Raw genomic sequence first — 20,018 nt, forward strand, 5'->3', positions numbered from 1 at the left:
GGACGCACAGATAGATCTGTTTGCCTCTCACGACTCGACCCATTGCGCCCTGTATTATTCCCTGACCGAGGGCACACTCGGTACGGATGCACTGGCGCACAGCTGGCCGACGGGCCGCAAATATGCATTTCCCCCAGTGAGCCTTCTTGCGCAGACCCTGCGCAAGGTCAGGGAAGACGAGGAGCAGGTCACTCTGGTCGCGCCGTACTGGCCCACCCGGACCTGGTTCCCCGAACTTGTACTCCTCGCGACAGCACCTCCTTGGCCCATTCCTCTGAGGAAGGACCTCCTTTCCCAGGGACGGGGCACCCTGTGGCACCCTCGTCCCGATCTCTGGAGCCATGTGTGGCTCCTAGACGGCTCGAGGCAGGTTTGCGTACCCTACCACCAGCGGTGCTAGCTACCATCACTTCCGCTAGAGCGTTGTCCACGAGACACGTCTATGGGTTGAAGTGGAACCTCTTCGTCAACTGGTGCTCTTCTCACCGAGAAGACCCCCGGAGATGCTCGATCAGCGTTGTGCTTTCCTTCCTTCAACAGGGGTTGGAGCGAAGGCTGTCTCCCTCCACCCTGAATGTCTATGTTGCCGCTATTGCCGCACACCATTACCTCATCGAAGGTAATTCGGTGGGGAAGCACGACCTGGTCATCAGGTTCCTGAGAGGAGCAGGGAGACTAAATCCTCCTCGCCCTCCTCTCGTTCCCTCTTGGGACCTCTAAGTGGTTCTAACTGCCCTGAAGAGTGCTCCCTTTGAGCCCCTGCAATCAGTCGAGCTTAAATTCCTGTCAATGAAGACAGCGCTCCTGGTTGCACTGGCCTCCATCAAGAGGGTAGGGGACCTGCATGCATTCTCCGTTGACGAAGCGTGCCTGGAATTCGGGCCGGGATACTCTCACGTGATCCTGAGACCCACGGCCTGGATACGTGCCCAAGGTTCCCACCACTCCCTTCCGGGACCAGGTGGTGAACCTGCAAGCGCTGCCCCCGGAGGAGGCAGACCCAGCCTTGGCACTGCTCTGTCTAGTACGCGCTCTCCGTGCCTATGTAGACAGAAACGCAGTGTTTCAGGACCTCAGACCAGCTCTTTGTCTGTCATGGTGGGAAGCTGAAGGGAAAGGCTCTCTCCTAGCAAAGATTGTCTCACTGGATAGTGGACGCCATTGCTTTGGCATACCAGCAGCAGGGTCGACCATGCCCCCTTGGTGTGACTGCCCTCTCCACCCGGAGCGTGGCGTCCTCTTTGGCTCTAGCGCATGGCGCCTTGCTAACAGACATCTGCAGAGCTGCAGGCTGGGCGACACCTAACACATTCGCCAGATTCTACAATCTCCGAGTGGAGCCAGTGTCCTCTCGTGTACTCGCTTTAACCAGCTAGTACCGGACCAGCTCTGGTGTCTTCGCTTGCTCGGCATTCCACTTCACGGACTGGATACGTGCGATATTCTCCTTAGGTGAGCTTCCCCGAAAGCCCTGAGTTCCTCCAGCACTCCTGACGTTGGCGCCAGTGTCTTTTGCCTGCGCGTCGGCTAGGTGCCTCCAGTGTGCTTGATCCCTCCCCTGAGCGACCCCCACATGTGTATTTCCACTGTAAGCCTCTCTGAGTGTGTGTCTTTCCATTGGCAAGCCACCTTGCCACCCATGGGGTTGAAATATTCCACCTGCTGTTGGACACCCCAGTGTCTCCATATGTTTCCTTCGGGTCATATGTGTATTCTCTAAGTCCCCCCCCCCCCCCCCCCCTCTGGGTTGGCATTAATTGCATACTTCCCCTAGCTTCCGATATGCTTCCCAGTGTACCTTGGTATTCCTGTGATAAATGGGGTCCTTCGTCCAGTCTACGTCCGGGATCTCGATTTACGCAGGGCACTGGAAGACAGCTGAGAAGGTGGCGTGATTAGACTGGTAACCCCATTCGTCGTCATCCGACGTAACTCGGAGTGACAACGAAAGGGAACGTCTTGGTTACGTATGTAACCCTCATTTCCTGAGTAGGGAACGGAGACGTTATGTCTGCCTGCCACTTTCCGCTGTACCGCAGGGATCGCCTGAGCTCAGTCTTGGCTCCTCAGCGAAGAAACATATCTGCATGTTGCCACGTCTTCCTTTTATACCCACGAGGTGGGGCGGAGTTACGTCATGGAAATTCTGCAGACCCATGGCATTTCCTTGCCATTGGCTCGTTTTGTAATACTCGAAGCTGATAGGCTTTCTAAGCAAAACCCCATTCGTCGTCATCCAACGTAACGTCTCCGTTCCCTACTCGGGGAACGAGGGTTACATACGTAACCAAGACGTTTTTAAATCGCATTTAAAAACATATTTGTATAGTACTGCATATAACACAGTATGAGAGTTACTTGTTTTTGTTTTTGTTTTTTTGCTTTGTTTTTTGTTATCTGCGTGTACAGCACTTTGGTAAACATCTGTTGTTGTAAAAAGGTGCTCTACAAATAAACTTTTGATTTGATTTGATTTGATATTAGGCATTGCAAAACATGGTACTCACGATAAATAACAAAAACGAAATTTAAACAATAAGACTAACTGTGTTGAGCTGTATAACAATGATTAGTTTTCTGTCGATGAATGTATCCAAACAGTTGCTCACCTGTCTAATAAAACATGTAATATATAATGTTTCCATGGTTTCTAAAGTATAAAACTGGAAATCGAGGGTAACGTAATATAAGTACACAAGTCAACAAAATATACAACATTTTCTAGTGGTTTTTGGATATTTTAATCAAACAATCTTACACATTGTGCCTTTAAAGAAGTATATTACTAGAAAAATAGTTTTTTTCTGATCTGGAGGTTATCTTTTAGCATTTTGATGTTGGCCATTAAAAAAAAGAAGAAGCCATATAAGCAATGCTTAATTTAAAATGAACAATCAAAATCAGCAATTAAAAGGCGCTGTGATCAACACTGACCATTCAACTTCAGTTCTCTCGGAACATACAATGACGTCAGTAAACAGTGATAGAGCAACTACAAGAGCATCATTCACAAGTTTCTGAATGGCCTTGTATATTATTCTTTTACATAGCTACAGGCCAATAGAATTCTTTTTTGAAATAAGTGTAGCTACAAATATGATTATTATGAAACACCCCAGACATCCAGCTTACTAACATTTATTCTATTCCAAGTGAAAAGTAAATAAATGAAATCACTCACCTTGTCTAATCTTCAAGAAAAGCCCACGGTGTCTTAAATCTCCTTTTATCATTCTCCTCCCTACTGTGAGTCACATATGCTTTTACAATTCAAGATCTAATGTACATTTCTGGTTTAAATTTGCACAATAGTGGTCCAACAAGGCATAGAAATAGCAGTGTTGAAATTGCACGGCTTGATGGATATATCAAATTTATTTGAGAGAAGCCTCGTTCGCCTTCTGCGCTGGAGATGGGAATTGTATTGATGTTCTTGTAAAGGTCATTGAGTTAATTTGAGACCTGTTGTCCATTACTGTCCTTGTATTCTCTGTAAACACAAATGCTGCTGCTTAACTACCATTGTACGATGCATCGTTGAAGAAATCAACTAGCTAGTCACGACTGTTTCCCGAAACCATACTGTCACAAAGTTATTGTTCAAACCTTTAAACCTCTGACCGTCGGTTGCGCATATCCGCCATTCTTTTTAGTTTTTTATCAGGTTAATCAAAGTTTAACCTGATAGAAAAATATTTATTTAATGGTATCCATGTTATATCTCATCTGCAATAAAAACATGGACAGTTATAAAGAACCATTTGACATTTAACTTTTATATGCATTACATAGGGACTACTGAACAGACATTTATAAGTTTATTTTAAAATGCAAAGTACTTGAAATCAAAATGTGTAAATAAAGCTCTGTAAACTTGCATTTTTTCAACACTAAAAGTGTGTCCCATTGGGTAATCGAAAGTTCTACACACACCTGCAGTCTTCAAGCCCACTTGAACACTTGGATCAAAGACTGGAATAGTGTAGGTCCTGTAAGTGGACAAGTGGTCAAGTACAAAGACGGCAAGTGTGGGTATTTGGACGGGCGCCCAAAAAAAATTTGCAGAGTGGTGCTTCCCCAAGATGCATACACTCTACATGTCCAGGGGAGAATCAAGGATAATCAATTAAGGTAAAAGGGGTGGAGCCATCTTAACTCAAAGCTGTACAAATTGGCAAAGTCAAGCAATGGTGATTGTTGTGGTGTTTGTGTCAAAATTTGTCAGGATGGGGTTCCTGAAAGTTGTCTTAGTGGTGGTTGTTATCGTTGCATTTGATCTGCCTGATGTCTTGGCAAGTTTGAGGTACAGTCATAGTCCAAGAAGCATGGGGCCAAAATCAGATCCAGCTTCCAGAAGTCATGCCCTTTCTCCTCGAGGGCTCTGGAACCCTTTGCAAGTGGCTTCTCAGTTTCAGAGTCCTTTGAGTGCCGACTCCAAAAGCCCTTTGCAGGATCCTTTTGGCTTTCAGGAGAAGCAGCTGTTGCAGGGTCCAATGAAGCCTTTGGATTGGAGGTATCCCATCGTTCCCGAGGTGCAGAGTGAGTTGGCGGTGGACTTCCAGTTGAGACAACCCGTGACTCCCAGCAGCGTAGCGGTTCAATGTGGCGAGAACCGGGTTCTCGTAGAGGTCCAGCAGGACTTTTTCAGCAATGGTCAGTTGATCCAGCCAACTGGCCTGTCTTTAGGTGGATGTCCTGTTGTTGGTCAGGATTCTGGGTCAAGAGTGCTCATCTTTGAGTATGAATTACAGGACTGCAACAGCATGCTGATGGTAAGAACAGATGCGTGTTAATGGGTTATCTGTGGCAGAGGACCTTTCAAAGAAAGTCAGTTTACTTGGTTTTACAATGCCAGGGCAGTTAAGACCAAGTTTTATCTATTTGAATGGGTAAATCCTAAATTTTCAAGTTACCTGACTTTAAATAACCCTTCAAACCAACATCTCATGTAAACTATCCCATAAGTGGTATGAAAAGAGCGTCAGAAACAAGAACATCAAATCTTGTTCCTCTATATTGTTATAACTAGTTTTAACTCTGGAACAGCAAAATGTGCATGTTCAGTCCTTAATGCTTGTCTCCAAAACATGACTATCTCTCTGGCAACACTGGAGTTTCTGAGGGCAGCTGTGGTGATGTGAAGAATTTACTAATTGGTATTTGCTCTTTGGGAAGTCCACCATATTGCATTGCACCTTCTCGCATTCATAGCAAAATGAGTGCATGGTCTTGGTGTGTGTAAAGTCTCTGGGATGACCCTCTTAGTAACCACAGCCTTTTTACAGATGAATGAGGATGAGCTTGTCTACACCTTCTCTCTTACCTACACCCCTGAGGCGCTTGCAGGTACTCCGATTACCCGGGCCGATGGTGCAGTTGTTGGTGTTCAATGCCATTATCAAAGGTAGGGGATCTCTGACTTTCTGCACTTTCTCGTGCAACTGAGAGACCATTTAATGGGTACTTTCATGAACCGCAGGCTCCAAAATGTAAGCAGTGACGCCTTGAGGCCAACATGGGTCCCTTATGCCTCAACAGAGGCTGGTGAAGAAGTCTTGCAGTTCTCCCTGAAGATCATGATGGGTTGGTACATGTTTTTTTTTTTTTCAATAAAATAAATCTTTACCCTTGCTATTTTGGCTGTGCATAAAGTGTTTTTTTGTGTGTAGATGATTGGTCCTATCAGAGGCCTTCATACTCCTATTTCCTGGGTGGTGTTATTAACATCGAGGCATCTGTGAAGCAGTACAATCATGTGCCTCTGCGTGTGTTTGTGGACCGCTGTGTGGCCACTCAAGTACCTGATGTGAACTCCCTTCCGAGATATTCCTTCATTGAGAATCATGGGTAAGATCATGGCCCTTGATGCGGTAGGACTATTTAAGTTGCCTTTTGTAACCACTTTGTCAAAATCATGGGTAAGGTCTAATTGCTTGATGCTCTACAATTGAAATTCATGAGTTAATCTTTGTTTGTTTTTTCGCCAGGTGCTTTGTGGATGCCAAAACTACAGCTTCCAGGTCCCGCTTTATGCCTCGGTCCCAGGTTGACAAGATCCAGTTCCAGCTGGAGGCGTTTATGTTCCAGGAGGGCAACAGTCCTTCTGTATGTACTACAAATTTCATGAGTTCCCTTGACTTCTCCCATCTGCTTTGGTTTTGAGACTTGTCTGTCATCCCTTGCAGATCTACATAACATGTATTCTGAAGGCTACCATTGCTTCTGCACCCAGTGATGCTCAGCGTAAATCCTGTTCTTTTGCCAATGGGTACGTGAGTTGTTGTTTTTTGAGGGGGGCGGTTCAAGTGACTTCTCATGTTTAAGGTTCCATGTCTTTGTTTTGGTGCAGGTGGTTTGCTGCTGATGGAAACAACCAAGTTTGTGGTTGCTGTGACTCAACATGTGGTCCTGATGGTGAATTTGCTGCGTCTCCCTATGGAGGTTGGTAGCTTTTGCTCTTAAAGGTGGCTTTTGATTCAAGTGCTCTAACTTGCCTTTTTTCTTCTCTCTAGGCATTCAGTGGGAAGGCAAGGCCTCACTTGGTCCTGTAATTGTTCAAGGGCTAAAGAGCGGTTCTCAATAAAACTGACAAATCAATTCTTGGTTGTATCTGACTTTTCATTTTGCTGCATGTCTGGTTTAACTGCTTTTGGCTTTGAAAGTGCCTCATTCTGCTAATGTTGTGAAACTGATAGTTGTCCCGTATAGAATGCAACCATCTTCCTGAAGTTAATAACTCCCAATGGAGAAATTGAAGTTTTAAATGATGAACATTTATCATCACATCATCATATTATACTGATTTCTGAAGGATCATGTGACACTGAAGACTGGAGTAATGATGCTGAAAATTCAGCTTTGATCACAGGAATAAATTACACTTTACTATATATTCACATAGAAAACAGCTGTTTTACATTGAAATAATATTTCACAATATTACTGGGTTGTTTTGTATTTTTAATCAAATAAATACAGCCTTGGTGAGCATAAGTGCCCATACAAAAATGTAATATATGGCAATATATGTACTTATATTTTAAATAGCATGACATATATCTATACATATATTTGACTTATCTGAGAACACAATATATGCCTGCAACATTATGAACATTTATGTGTCCAAAGATGTGAAGAAAATATTTGAGTTCATCCATATATGATACCATATATTTGCATATATTACAGTATAGTATTGGTTTCTCACATATATGGACAACATTAAGTATAAATATGTGACATACATATTTGTTTCCCACACATTTAATAAATGTATGTAAACATACATGCATGTGATACTTATGCATTGAAATAAGTACATATATGCATACATACATATATGCGTCTGACATATATTTAACATTTATGTGCATATACGGGAAAATATATGCCACTGACATGAAAACGGCCATTTTTGCTATATTTTGAAATATATGTTTCATATATGTCTATGTGTTTTATATATATGAATTTTGCATATATTCTCATATAGGCAGCAGACATACATGGGCACTGACATTATATATGTAATTTACTTATATTGACATATATTACATTTCTGTATGGGTGACTTCTTTTAAAAACATTAAAAATCTTACCGACCAACGGCAGTGTATATATGTATTTTGTAAATTTTTTAAATATATATACGAACACCTAGTTTTGTCACGAACACACACAGGAAAAGACAGATCCAGTTGCAGTATGTTTATTAGGGTAATCCGTACTCACAATCCAGTCCCGGCAAGGTTCAAAATCCAAAAAGGCAGTCCAAAACATAAAACACAAACAAGCCTCAGGCAAAGGCAGGGCACAGAAGTGTGAGGACATAAAACAACGACTCTGTGACAAACACTAAAACAGACAGGCCATATATACACCAGGGTGGGAATTATGTAATTTTAGGGGCAAGGCCATTTGGCCTCCACCTTTTATTTTTTTTTAGGGGCACCAAGGCCATATGACAGGGCACAAAGGCCATTGAGTACAATTCGATGGTTTTCCCATTCAGATTGATACCATAACATCCTAATTTGGAATAAGACATGGATTTTTTTACCTTCTGTGATCTGATTTGGCTTCAGATAAAAAAAAAATCAGACAGAAAATATAATATTTTATGTATAATCAGGCATGAAAACGGTTCAGGGGTGAAAAAGGTGAGAAGGATATTACCCCTCTAGGGGGGTCCGGGGGGCATGCTCCCACGTAAGAAAATTTTATATATACCATATTTTAAAGCATCAATCTGATGCATTTTTAGATGCATTTTTTTGCATACCAGCGCAGTTAAAAAAAATCAAATAGAATTTCTATAACTGTGTTGAACTGATAATCACTCTTTTGTGTGTTAAACACAATCTACTTAATACAGACAACTTCATTATAAAGAAAAACAAAAAATAAAAAAAAATATGATCATAACCAATCATGACAAAAATTCTATTATAAACTAGATTAGTGGATAACTCAGCGGTAAAATTTAGTCTAGAAAAATCACAAATGTACAATAATTTTATCAAATCTGAACATTTAGTGAAAAAAACATTATTTACTGGGGAACAAATTAGAGACAATAAGTGTAGCACTAAATCTGCTAAAACGTTACACATTGCTCTTTGTATTGTTGTAAAATACATGAATGGAAAACAAGATAAAAATCAGAAAGATCAATTATTTTATATATAGTCTAGGCTACTATAAAATTAAGACATTTTTTTAAATGTATATCACAGCTGTTTAATGAGGCAGCAACATATGATAGATAGGACAGAACAAAAAAGGCTATTAAGAATCTTTCATTGCGCAAAAGTATTATATGAGTATGAAAGGATCCAATACAGTGCGGCACAAAGTGCTTATGCGCATCCCGAGCGCAAAATGATGCGCTTGAAGCAACACAGAGTCACAGCGCGCAGCGCGTCGAGTCCGCATTGAAAAGTTCAAAGCACAAAGGAAAGACATCCGATGCGTAGTGTATTATACAGTATCTATCTATGCAATAGTTTATTGAGCCTTTTCTTTTAACAGTTTTAAATTTCAGTTACTGTGCGCGTGAAGAACAATTATAGTGCTCTCCAGTGTTGTGATCTAACAGACACACGATAGAATGTAACATGATTAAGGTACAGCAATACAGTCCAGCAAGATAGTCATTTTATGCGAAACCATAGAGCTTTATCTACAGATCAAGTATAATAATATTAACATTGAATCATCTTGGAGAGGGTTTCATCTGTAACCGAACTCAACGCGCTGTTTGAATGCTGAATGGAGAATGACTGACAGTCGCAGCGGAGGGAAAAGTTTTCGTGAAATTTGAATTTAATGACTTAAATTTCTATCTCACATCATAGGCTACTATAGTATGGCTTCATATAGTATACCATTCTATTCAATTCAATAAAATATTATTCCTGTTAATAGAAATCTGATGTAAACTGAGAATATATAAATATTTCTCCAAATCTGCACACTTCTGAGCTAAAAGCCGTGAGTGACGTTGTTTTGTGAATCGCTGTCATGACGACAGCACATGAGTTTTTTTTATGAATGGGAACGCGATGGGGGAAAATAACGCTTCAGTGCGCCGATGCACTGGTTATGACACTGCACCTGCGCTAATTGAAGTTCAGAGACTACTTGGGTGGCCCACTATGCCACACTGGCGCTTTATACATGGAACTTGGACAGGGCCAGGGCACAAAGGCCACTGTGGCCGTACGATGATTTTTTTTTCACGGGGCATAAAGGCCAAAGTGTAGGGCAACGGCGGCCATGGCCGCGTAGCCGCGGTATAATTCCCACCCTGATATACACACACAGAACTAACAAGGTGATGGGAAACAGCTGAGTGCAATGAACTGATGAGTGACAGACAGAATACTGGGAAATGATGGGTTTTTGATACTCCATCTTGTCTGGAGACACTGGCTCCGGCTCAGGAACAGACACTGGCTCCGGCTCAGGAACAGACACTGGCTCCGGCTCAGGAACAGACACTGGCTCCGGCTCAGGAACAGACACTGGCTCCGGCTCAGGAACAGACACTGGCTCCGGCTCAGGAACAGACACTGGCTCCGGCTCAGGAACAGACACTGGCTCCGGCTCAGGAACAGACACTGGCTCCGGCTCAGGAACAGACACTGGCTCCGGCTCAGGAACAGACACTGGCTCCGGCTCAGGAACAGACACTGGCTCCGGCTCAGGAACAGACACTGGCTCCGGCTCAGGAACAGACACTGGCTCCGGCTCAGGAACAGACACTGGCTCCGGCTCAGGAACAGACACTGGCTCCGGCTCAGGAACAGACACTGGCTCCGGCTCAGGAACAGACACTGGCTCCGGCTCAGGAACAGACACTGGCTCCGGCTCAGGAACAGACACTGGCTCCGGCTCAGGAACAGACACTGGCTCCGGCTCAGGAACAGACACTGGCTCCGGCTCAGGAACAGACACTGGCTCCGGCTCAGGAACAGACACTGGCTCCGGCTCAGGAACAGACACTGGCTCCGGCTCAGGAACAGACACTGGCTCCGGCTCAGGAACAGACACTGGCTCCGGCTCAGGAACAGACACTGGCTCCGGCTCAGGAACAGACACTGGCTCCGGCTCAGGAACAGACACTGGCTCCGGCTCAGGAACAGACACTGGCTCCGGCTCAGGAACAGACACTGGCTCCGGCTCAGGAACAGACACTGGCTCCGGCTCAGGAACAGACAATGGCTCCGGCACAGGAACAGACAATGGCTCCGGCTCAGGAACAGACACTGGCTCCCGCTCAGGAACAGACACTGGCTCCGGCTCAGGAACAGACACTGGCTCAGGCTCAGGAACAGACACTGGCTCCGGCTCAGGAACAGACACTGGCTCCGGCTCAGGAACAGACACTGGCTCCGGCTCAGGAACAGACACTGGCTCCGGCTCAGGAACAGACACTGGCTCCGGCTCAGGAACAGACACTGGCTCCGGCTCAGGAACAGACACTGGCTCCGGCTCAGGAACAGACACTGGCTCCGGCTCAGGAACAGACACTGGCTCCGGCTCCGGCTCAGGAACAGACAATGGCTCCGGCACAGGAACAGACAATGGCTCCGGCTCAGGAACAGACACTGGCTCCGGCTCAGGAACAGACACTGGCTCCGGCTCAGGAACAGACACTGGCTCCGGCTCAGGAACAGACACTGGCTCCGGCTCAGGAACAGACACTGGCTCCGGCTCAGGAACAGACAATGCCTCCCGCTCCGGAACAGACAATGCCTCCCGCTCCGGAACAGACACTGCCTCCCGCTCCGGAACAGACACTGCCTCCCGCTCCGGAACAGACACTGCCTCCCGCTCCGGAACAGACACTGCCTCCCGCTCCGGAACAGACACTGCCTCCCGCTCCGGAACAGACACTGCCTCCCGCTCCGGAACAGACACTGCCTCCCGCTCCGGAACAGACACTGCCTCCCGCTCCGGAACAGACACTGCCTCCCGCTCCGGAACAGACACTGCCTCCCGCTCCGGAACAGACACTGCCTCCCGCTCCGGAACAGACACTGCCTCCCGCTCCGGAACAGACACTGCCTCCCGCTCCGGAACAGACACTGCCTCCCGCTCCGGAACAGACACTGCCTCCCGCTCCGGAACAGACACTGCCTCCCGCTCCGGAACAGACACTGCCTCCCGCTCCGGAACAGACACTGCCTCCCGCTCCGGAACAGACACTGCCTCCCGCTCCGGAACAGACACTGCCTCCCGCTCCGGAACAGACACTGCCTCTCGGTCCGGACTCCGGAACAGACACTGCCTCTCGGTCCGGACTCCGGAACAGACACTGCCTCTCGGTCCGGACTCCGGAACAGACACTGCCTCTCGGTCCGGACTCCGGAACAGACACTGGCTCCGGCTCAGGAACAGACACTGCCTCCCGCTCCGGAACAGACACTGCCTCCCGCTCCGGAACAGACACTGCCTCCAGCTCCGGAACAGACACTGCCTCCCGCTCCGGAACAGACACTGCCTCCCGCTCCGGAACAGACACTGCCTCCCGCTCCGGAACAGACACTGCCTCCCGCTCCGGAACAGACACTGCCTCCCGCTCCGGAACAGACACTGCCTCCCGCTCCGGAACAGACACTGCCTCCCGCTCCGGAACAGACACTTCCTCCCGCTCCGGAACAGACACTGCCTCCCGCTCCGGAACAGACACTGCTTCCCGCTCCGGAACAGACACTGCCTCCCGCTCCGGAACAGACACTGCCTCCCGCTCCGGAACAGACACTGCCTCCCGCTCCGGAACAGACACTGCCTCCCGCTCCGGAACAGACACTGGCTCCCGCTCCGGAACAGACACTGGCTCCCGCTCCGGAACAGACACTGGCTCCCGCTCCGGAACAGACACTGGCTCCCGCTCCGGAACAGACACTGGCTCCGGCTCAGGAACAGACACTGGCTCCGGCTCAGGAACAGACACTGGCTCCGGCTCAGGAACTGACACTGGCTCCGGCTCAGGAACAGACACACAGACACTGGCTCACAGACACGCCGATGTGGACTCAGTCATCCTGTCAGAAAAAACAAACCGGTCTGACGTAATCCTCCTGCTACGTCTCTGCAGATAATTAGTGAACCCCCAGAAGTCCAGAGTCTCCAGCCCCATCATCTCACGTCGAGGTAATGGGTTATTAAGGCAATTATTAAAAAGGTCTTTTAGTGCCGCCTCATTGTAACCCATACCTCTTGAGAGAGTCCAAAAGAATTGAGCTAGTCCACCCACCGACTGTCCCTGTTGGCGTAAAGCCATTAAATTACTGAGTCGTCCCCTCCTCTCTTCCTTGGTGGTAGGGGGACGGATTCGGAAACCCGTACTGCTGGATCCTTGCATGACGGAGTCATTCTGTCACGAACACACACAGGAAAAGAAAGATCCAGTTGCAGTATGTTTATTAGGGTAATCCGTACTCACAATCCAGTCCAGGCAAGGTTCAAAATCCAAAAAGGCAGTCCAAAACATAAAACACAAACAAGCCTCAGGCAAAGGCAGGGCACAGAAGTGTGAGGACATAAAACAACGACTCTGTGACAAACACTAAAACAGACAGGCCATATATACACACACAGAACTAACAAGGTGATGGGAAACAGCTGAGTGCAATGAACTGATGAGTGACAGACAGAATGCTGGGAAATGAAGTCAAACGTGAAACACACCGTGAGAACGAGGACCTCTAGTGACAACCCAGGGAACACAAACCAGACACTGTGACAAGTTTGTTGTGCCTTGTATATAGGCATGTGTAGGGCTGCATAAAATAATAACAATAGCCTAGATAGCAGGCAGCCTATAAATCGTTAAAAATGAACACTTCAGTAACACTACACTAGACAAACATATATTGTTTATCATATGTTACTTCAAATATTTCTATTTGTTATGAAATGAGATGAGTTTGGCGTGAAGCCTAATGTGAGGCGTGTTTTGCTTTTCAAACACACAGCGTGACTCAGACCCAAACTCAGCGCGTGCAGCGATCGAGCCGCTCCAAACTATGAAACATTATTGTTACATTATACATCTACGTTTAAGCAGATATCCACAAACACAGTATTTAACAGTAAGCACAGGTCTAAACATTAAAATATTCACCATATTACAATAAACGCTCATACTAGCATACTTGTATCTCATTTCATAACAATTTAGGCTGGCACCAGTTTAGTAGCTACAATGTAAAGTTTATGCAAAATTAAAACACCTGCTATTATGTCTCTTACCTTAAAATTTTTTCTCTTAATCAAAACGTGTCCTTCTGGGGTAAATCCAAGGTAAATCCTCAGCACAAACAGTCTTCCAAACTGATGAAAAGTAGAGAAATACTGGAGTCGCAGATTCTTTGTTTCGAGCTGATGAGGGTGTTAACAGCTCTGCGTTCCTTCACGTGGATTATTTGCATGAGAACAGCTTGCGCGAAATAAATAAAAGAAGACATTTAAAAAGTTTTTAATGGTGTATAACACTTGCCTGTATGACAAAAATCAACGGAGTTATTTGAGTCTCTTTTGCACTGATATGAAAAAAACCGAGACCCGACCCCAGAGGGTTAATGTTGTTTATATGTCTATGTGGTGTTTTTAATATGCTTTAAGACAAACCATGTTCAAATTCATAGGTCAAAACCATTGCTGAGTATTTTCTCCTTAAATCTGCAGTGAACCAAAGACAGTCTCAAAAACACAGTTTGTAATCGCTGGTGTTTCTGACGTCACAAACTACCATGTAACCAATCAGGTCAATGTGTTTTTCAAGGAAAAAAAACTTTTAAATGTATAATTTTGATGGTCAAAGATGAGTTTTAAGGGATAGAATTTATTAACTACAGGGGGACTTTAAAGGGTTAGTTCGCCCATTTAAGACATGAAGTTGTATGGAATCCTTACCAGCACTATAGTGCATACACACTGACCCACTCTGTTGTCACCTCCCTGGACAGAGTTCTGGCCGCTGGAAGTTTTTCAAGAAAGTACTCCCGGTTAGTTTCCGGGGCCTCAAAACTGTTCGTTTTTACGTGAAAAAATGATTTGCGTTTCAAAGCTTGATTAATTTAACACACAAAAAACACGCCGGTCAAAATTCATACCTCAGTTTTAATCTGCACTATTTTCTTTCCATTTCTATCAATCCGCGCTGCTGTCAACGTCAACAGTGCGCACGTTCCGATCAGCTGTTGATAGTGCGACTCGCTGACAACATGTCTGACTGCGAAACTTCTGACGATGAAACCAATTTTAGCACAATATCAGACGGAACAGATGAGGATGAAAGTAATTTTAGAATTTAAAAAAAAAAATTTAAAACAAACAAAGACAACTGTGAACATGGTATCAGGAGAAACTGTAGGGATGCACGGTTTAGGGAAGATAATCTATTTGTGATTTTCTGGTTAAAATTGCGATTTGAAATTCACAAAAATATACATTATGAACACCAGGTTTGATGTGCCTTGTAGGGTTGCATAAATTAATAATAATTTTTACTTTTCAGAAATGCAGGCTGCCTATAAGGAACACTTCAGTACACTACATTAGAGAAACATTTATGGATTATCATATGTTACTACAAATGTTATCATTTGTTATGACGTTATGAAATGAGATTGAAGTAGAAACATGTAGCCTAATGGTTGGCACATTTTGCTTTCAAATGCACAGCGCGAGTGACCCAAACTTACAATGCTTTACATAATAGTTTACATATTGAATAAACATCTACGTTTGAACTGATATCAACAAACACAGTATTTAACAGTAAACATGGGTCTAAACATTATAATATTCATCATGTTAGTGTAAACCATGTTATATTTCATCTGCAATAACAACGTGGACTTTTATAAAGATCCATTTGGCGTTTAACTTTTAAATGCATTACATAGGGACTACAGAACAGACATTTATACGTTTATTTTAAAATGCAAAGTACTTGAAATCAAAATGTGTAAATAAAGCTCTCTAAACTTGCATTTTTGCAACACTAAAAGTGTGTCCCATTGGGTAATCAAAAGTTCTGCACACACTTGGGGTCTTCAAGCCCACTTGAACACTTGGATCAAAGACTGGAAATACTGTAGGTCCTGTAAGTGGACAAGTGGTCAAGTACAAAGACGGCAAGTGTGGGTATTTGGACAGACACACAAAAAAAATGTGCATGTGCAAGATGCATACACTCTACATGTCCAGGGGAGAATCAAGGATAATCAATTAAGGTAAAAGGGGTGGAGCCATCTTAACTCAAAGCTGTACAAAATGGCAAAGTCAAGCAATGGTAATTGTTGTGGTGTTTGTGTCAAAATTTGTTAGGATGGGGTTCCTGAAAGTTGTCTTAGTGGTGGTTGTTATCGTTGCATTTGATCTACCTGATGTCTTGGCAAGTTTGAGGAACAGTCATAGTCCAAGAAGCATGGGGCCAAAATTAGATGCAGCTTCCAGAAGTCCTGCCCTTTCTCCTCTAGGGCTCTGGAACCCTTTGCAAGTGGCTTCTCAGTTCCAGAGTCCTTTGGGTCCTGACTCTAAAAGCCCTTTGCAGGATCCTTTTGGCTTTCAGGAGAAGCAGCTGTTGCAGGGTCAAGTGAAGCCTTTGGATTGGAGGTATCCCATCGTTCCCGAGGTGCAGAGCGAGTTGGCGGTGGACTTCCAGTTGAGACAACCCGTGACTCCCAGCAGCGTAGCGGTTCAATGTGGCGAGAACCGGGTTCTTGTAGAGGTCCAGCAGGACTTTTTCACCAATGGTCAGTTGATCCAGCCAACTGGTCTGTCTTTAGGTGGATGTCCTGTTGTTGGTCAGGATCCTGGGTCAAGAGTGCTCATCTTTGAGTATGAATTACAGGACTGCAACAGCGTGCTGATGGTAAGAACTGATACATCTTAATGGGTTATTTGTGGCAGAGGGCCTTTCAAAGAAAGTCAGTTTACTTGATTTTACAATGCCAGGGCAGTTAAGACCAAGTTCTATCTACTTGAATGGGAAAATCCTGGATTTTCAAGTTACTTTACTTTAAATAACCCTTCAAACCAACATGTCATGTAAACTATCCCATAAGTGATATGAAAGGAGCTTCAGATACAAGAACATCAAATCTTGTGCCTCAATAGTGTTAAAGCTAGTTTTAACTCTGGAACAGCAAAATGTGCATGTTCAATCCTTAATGCGTGTCTCCAAAACATTGATGATCTCTGTCAACACTGGAGCTTCTGAGGGCAGCTGTGGTGATGTGTAGAATTTACTAATTGGTGATTTGCTCTGCAGGAATTCCACCATATTGCAGTGCACCTTCTCCCATTCATAGCAAAATGAGTGCATGGTCTTGGTGTATGTCAAGTCTTTGGGATGACCCTCTTAGTAACCAGTCTTTTTACAGATGAATGAGGATGAGCTTGTCTACACCTTCTCTCTTACCTACACCCCTGAGGCGCTTGCAGGTACTCCGATTACCAGGGCCGATGGTGCAGTTGTTGGTGTTCAATGCCATTATCAAAGGTAGGGGATCTGTGACTTTCTGCACTTTCTCGTGCAACTGGGAGACCATTTAATGGGTACTTTCATGAACCGCAGGCTCCAAAATGTAAGCAGTGATGCCTTGAGGCCAACATGGGTCCCTTATGCCTCTACAGAGGCTGGTGAAGAAGTCTTGCTGTTCTCCCTGAAGATCATGATGGGTTGGTTCAGGTTTTTTTCAATAAAATAAACTTTTACCCTTGCTATTGTGGCTGTGCCTAAAATGTTGTGGTGTTTTTTTGTGTGTAGATGATTGGTCCTATCAGAGGCCTTCATACTCCTATTTCCTGGGTGGTGTAATTAACATCGAGGCATCTGTGAAGCAGTACAATCATGTGCCTCTGCGTGTGTTTGTGGAACGCTGTGTGGCCACTCAAGTACCTGATGTGAACTCCCTTCCGAGATATTCCTTCATTGAGAATCACGGGTAAGGTCATGGCCCTTGATGCGGTAGGACCGTTTGTTGCCTTTTGTAACCACTTTGTCAAAATCATGGGTAAGGTCTAGTTGCTTGATACTCTACAATTGACATTCATGAGTTAATTTTTATTTTGTTTTTTCGCCAGGTGCTTTGTGGATGCCAAAACTACAGCTTCCAGTTCCCGCTTCATGCCTCGGTCCCAGGTTGACAAGATCCAGTTCCAGTTGGAGGCATTTATGTTCCCGGAGGGCAACAGTCCTTCTGTATGTACTACAAATATCATGAGTTCCCTTGACTTCTCCCATCTGCTTTGGTTTTGAGACTTGTCTCACATTCTTTGCAGATCTACTTAACCTGTATTCTGAAGGCTACCATTGCTTCTGCACCTAGTGACGCTCAGCGTAAATCCTGTTCTTTTGCCAATGGGTACGTGAGTTGTGTTTTCATAATCATTAATCATATTTTATGATTAAGGTTCCAAGTATTTGTTTTTGTGCAGGTGGTTTGCTGCTGATGGAAACGACCAAGTTTGTGGTTGCTGTGACTCAACATGTGGTCCTGATGGTGAATTTGCTGCTTCTCCCTATGGAGGTTGGTAGCTTTTGCTCTTTCTAAGGTTGCTTTTAATTCAAGTGCTCTAACTTGGCTTTTTTCTTCTCTCTAGGCATTCAGTGGGAAGGCCAGGCCTCACTTGGTCCTGTAATGGTTCAAGGGCAAAAGAGCGGTTCTCAATAAAACTGACAAATCAATTCTTGGTTGTATCTGACTTGTCATTTTGCTGCATATCTGGTTTGGCAGAATGAGGCACTTTCAAAGCCAAAAGCAGTTAAGGTTTTGGCTTTGAAGGTGCCTCATTCTGCCAATGTTGTGAAATTGATAGTCGTCCCGTATAGAATGCAACCATTGTCTTCCTGAAGTAAATGACTCCCAATGGAGAAATTTAAGTTTTAAATGAACCTTTTTAAAGACCGCTAGTAAAAGCTCAAGGTTATGCTGTTAAAGCATTAGTTTTACAATTTATGGTTACTTTATTTCGATGTCCACTTTAGAAATTCTACTTTGTAACTTTTCAATTAGCACCGTGTTAATTCATAGTTCAGTTTGTTTTTGAGTTGCCAAGTTACTGAGTCAGTAGAACGTCTAATGGGAGACCAACAAAATAGTGTTAGCAGGCAGTCTACTAGTCCTCTAATGACAGTTGACATGTAGCTGCAAAGTTACTTTGTCTGGACTATCGAGATGAAAGTGTTACCCCATTAGTTTAACGGAAATGGTTCTGGTAAAAATCATTACCACCGAGGCACTAATGTAGCGCTTTCATTTGCACTACTGTACCCCTAAAGCACTTAATTACATCAGGGGATCTTTCCTCAACTACCACCAATGTGCAGCATCAACTTGGATTATGCGACAGCAGCCATAGTATAGCGGCGCCAGTGCGCTCACCCCACATCAGATTTAGGTGGAGAGTGATCTAGCCGATTCAATGGATGGGGATTATTAGGAGGCCAATGGAGGGAATTTGTCTAGGACACCAGGGTTACACCCCTACTCTTTGAGGAAGTGCCATGGGATTTTTAAGTGTATCCCATCATGCATCGTGTTTGGAAACTCGCATGCCCCGAAATTAGGAGAGGGTGAGGAAATTATGGTAACTTTATTTTGCTGGGCCCTTTAGAACTTTGACTGCAGGTGTGTCCAAATTCACAGGGTGCAATTCAAGACCGGTTGCGTCAATGCGGCTCAAATATGTCCCAATTCAAAGCTGCACCCTTCGGAGGCTGCATTTGAAGGCTGATCGCGGCACGACAAAAGCTATCCCTATTCAAAAGCGACTTCAAATGCACCCTTCGTATCGCCATGAAATGAAGGATACACGCCCTCTAAGTTCCATTTTATTTTTGCTGGAAGTGTGGTAGAGCAAGTAAAGTTTATCCATGAGAATTTTAAAATGATCAGTAGATCCAATTTCTTTGAATGTGTCACTCACAGCAAGCTCAAGTCTATGAGCTGTATAATGCCAACCAGGGAACAGGGTCTGCATTGGAGCTACTTCCCCAATTTAACATCCAAACATGAGAGCTCCATCAGTTCTTATAACAATCCACTGTTTGGAGAGGACTTTCCTTTGCACTTTTAGTCCCCTTGTGGTGAAAATCAGGTTTTTAATGTTATGTCTATTTGTTGTTTTTAATATGTTTTAAGATAAACCATGTGCAAATTCATAAGTCAACACCCTTGCTGAGTATTTTCTCCTTAAAACTGCAGTGATCCAAAGCCAGTCCAAAAAACATGGTTTGAAATCGTTGGTGTTTCTGACGTCACAAACTACAATGTAACCAATCAGGTCAATGTGTGATTGTAAACCAGTTTTCTGAGCTGAGTGAGTGGAGGCGGGGTTCATTCGCGTATTCATAGAACCGCGTATACTAAATGAGGCAAGGGTGTCGAGTTACATTCAAGATATTTTAAGGCATGAAGACATGTCACCTTGGCATTTCAAGGGAAAAAAAACGTTTACACATGTAATTTTGGTGATCAAAGATTAGTTTTAAG

At 44.5% G+C, this 20,018-nt stretch overlaps 2 protein-coding genes across 2 annotated transcripts; both read left to right on the plus strand.

Moving 5' to 3' along the window:
- The first annotated feature begins 4,180 nt into the window (after positions 1-4,180).
- Positions 4,181-6,597, plus strand: LOC143745513 (zona pellucida sperm-binding protein 3-like). Its single transcript, XM_077237640.1, has 8 exons — positions 4,181-4,772; positions 5,286-5,404; positions 5,480-5,583; positions 5,670-5,847; positions 5,988-6,105; positions 6,186-6,268; positions 6,350-6,441; positions 6,513-6,597. Exons 1-8 carry the CDS (start codon positions 4,188-4,190, stop codon positions 6,581-6,583), a joined length of 1,350 nt encoding a protein of 449 aa, XP_077093755.1. The 5' UTR covers positions 4,181-4,187; the 3' UTR covers positions 6,584-6,597.
- A 9,209-nt stretch (positions 6,598-15,806) lies between these two features.
- LOC143745514 (zona pellucida sperm-binding protein 3-like) lies at positions 15,807-18,211 on the plus strand. Its single transcript, XM_077237641.1, has 8 exons — positions 15,807-16,393; positions 16,905-17,023; positions 17,099-17,202; positions 17,291-17,468; positions 17,608-17,725; positions 17,806-17,888; positions 17,962-18,053; positions 18,127-18,211. Exons 1-8 carry the CDS (start codon positions 15,809-15,811, stop codon positions 18,195-18,197), a joined length of 1,350 nt encoding a protein of 449 aa, XP_077093756.1. The 5' UTR covers positions 15,807-15,808; the 3' UTR covers positions 18,198-18,211.
- The last annotated feature ends 1,807 nt before the right edge of the window (positions 18,212-20,018 follow it).

This window comes from Siphateles boraxobius, unplaced genomic scaffold, assembly GCF_051911475.1.
Source record: "Siphateles boraxobius isolate OS27281-9 unplaced genomic scaffold, OSU_SipBor_1 204, whole genome shotgun sequence".
Lineage (NCBI taxonomy): Eukaryota > Metazoa > Chordata > Actinopteri > Cypriniformes > Leuciscidae > Siphateles > Siphateles boraxobius.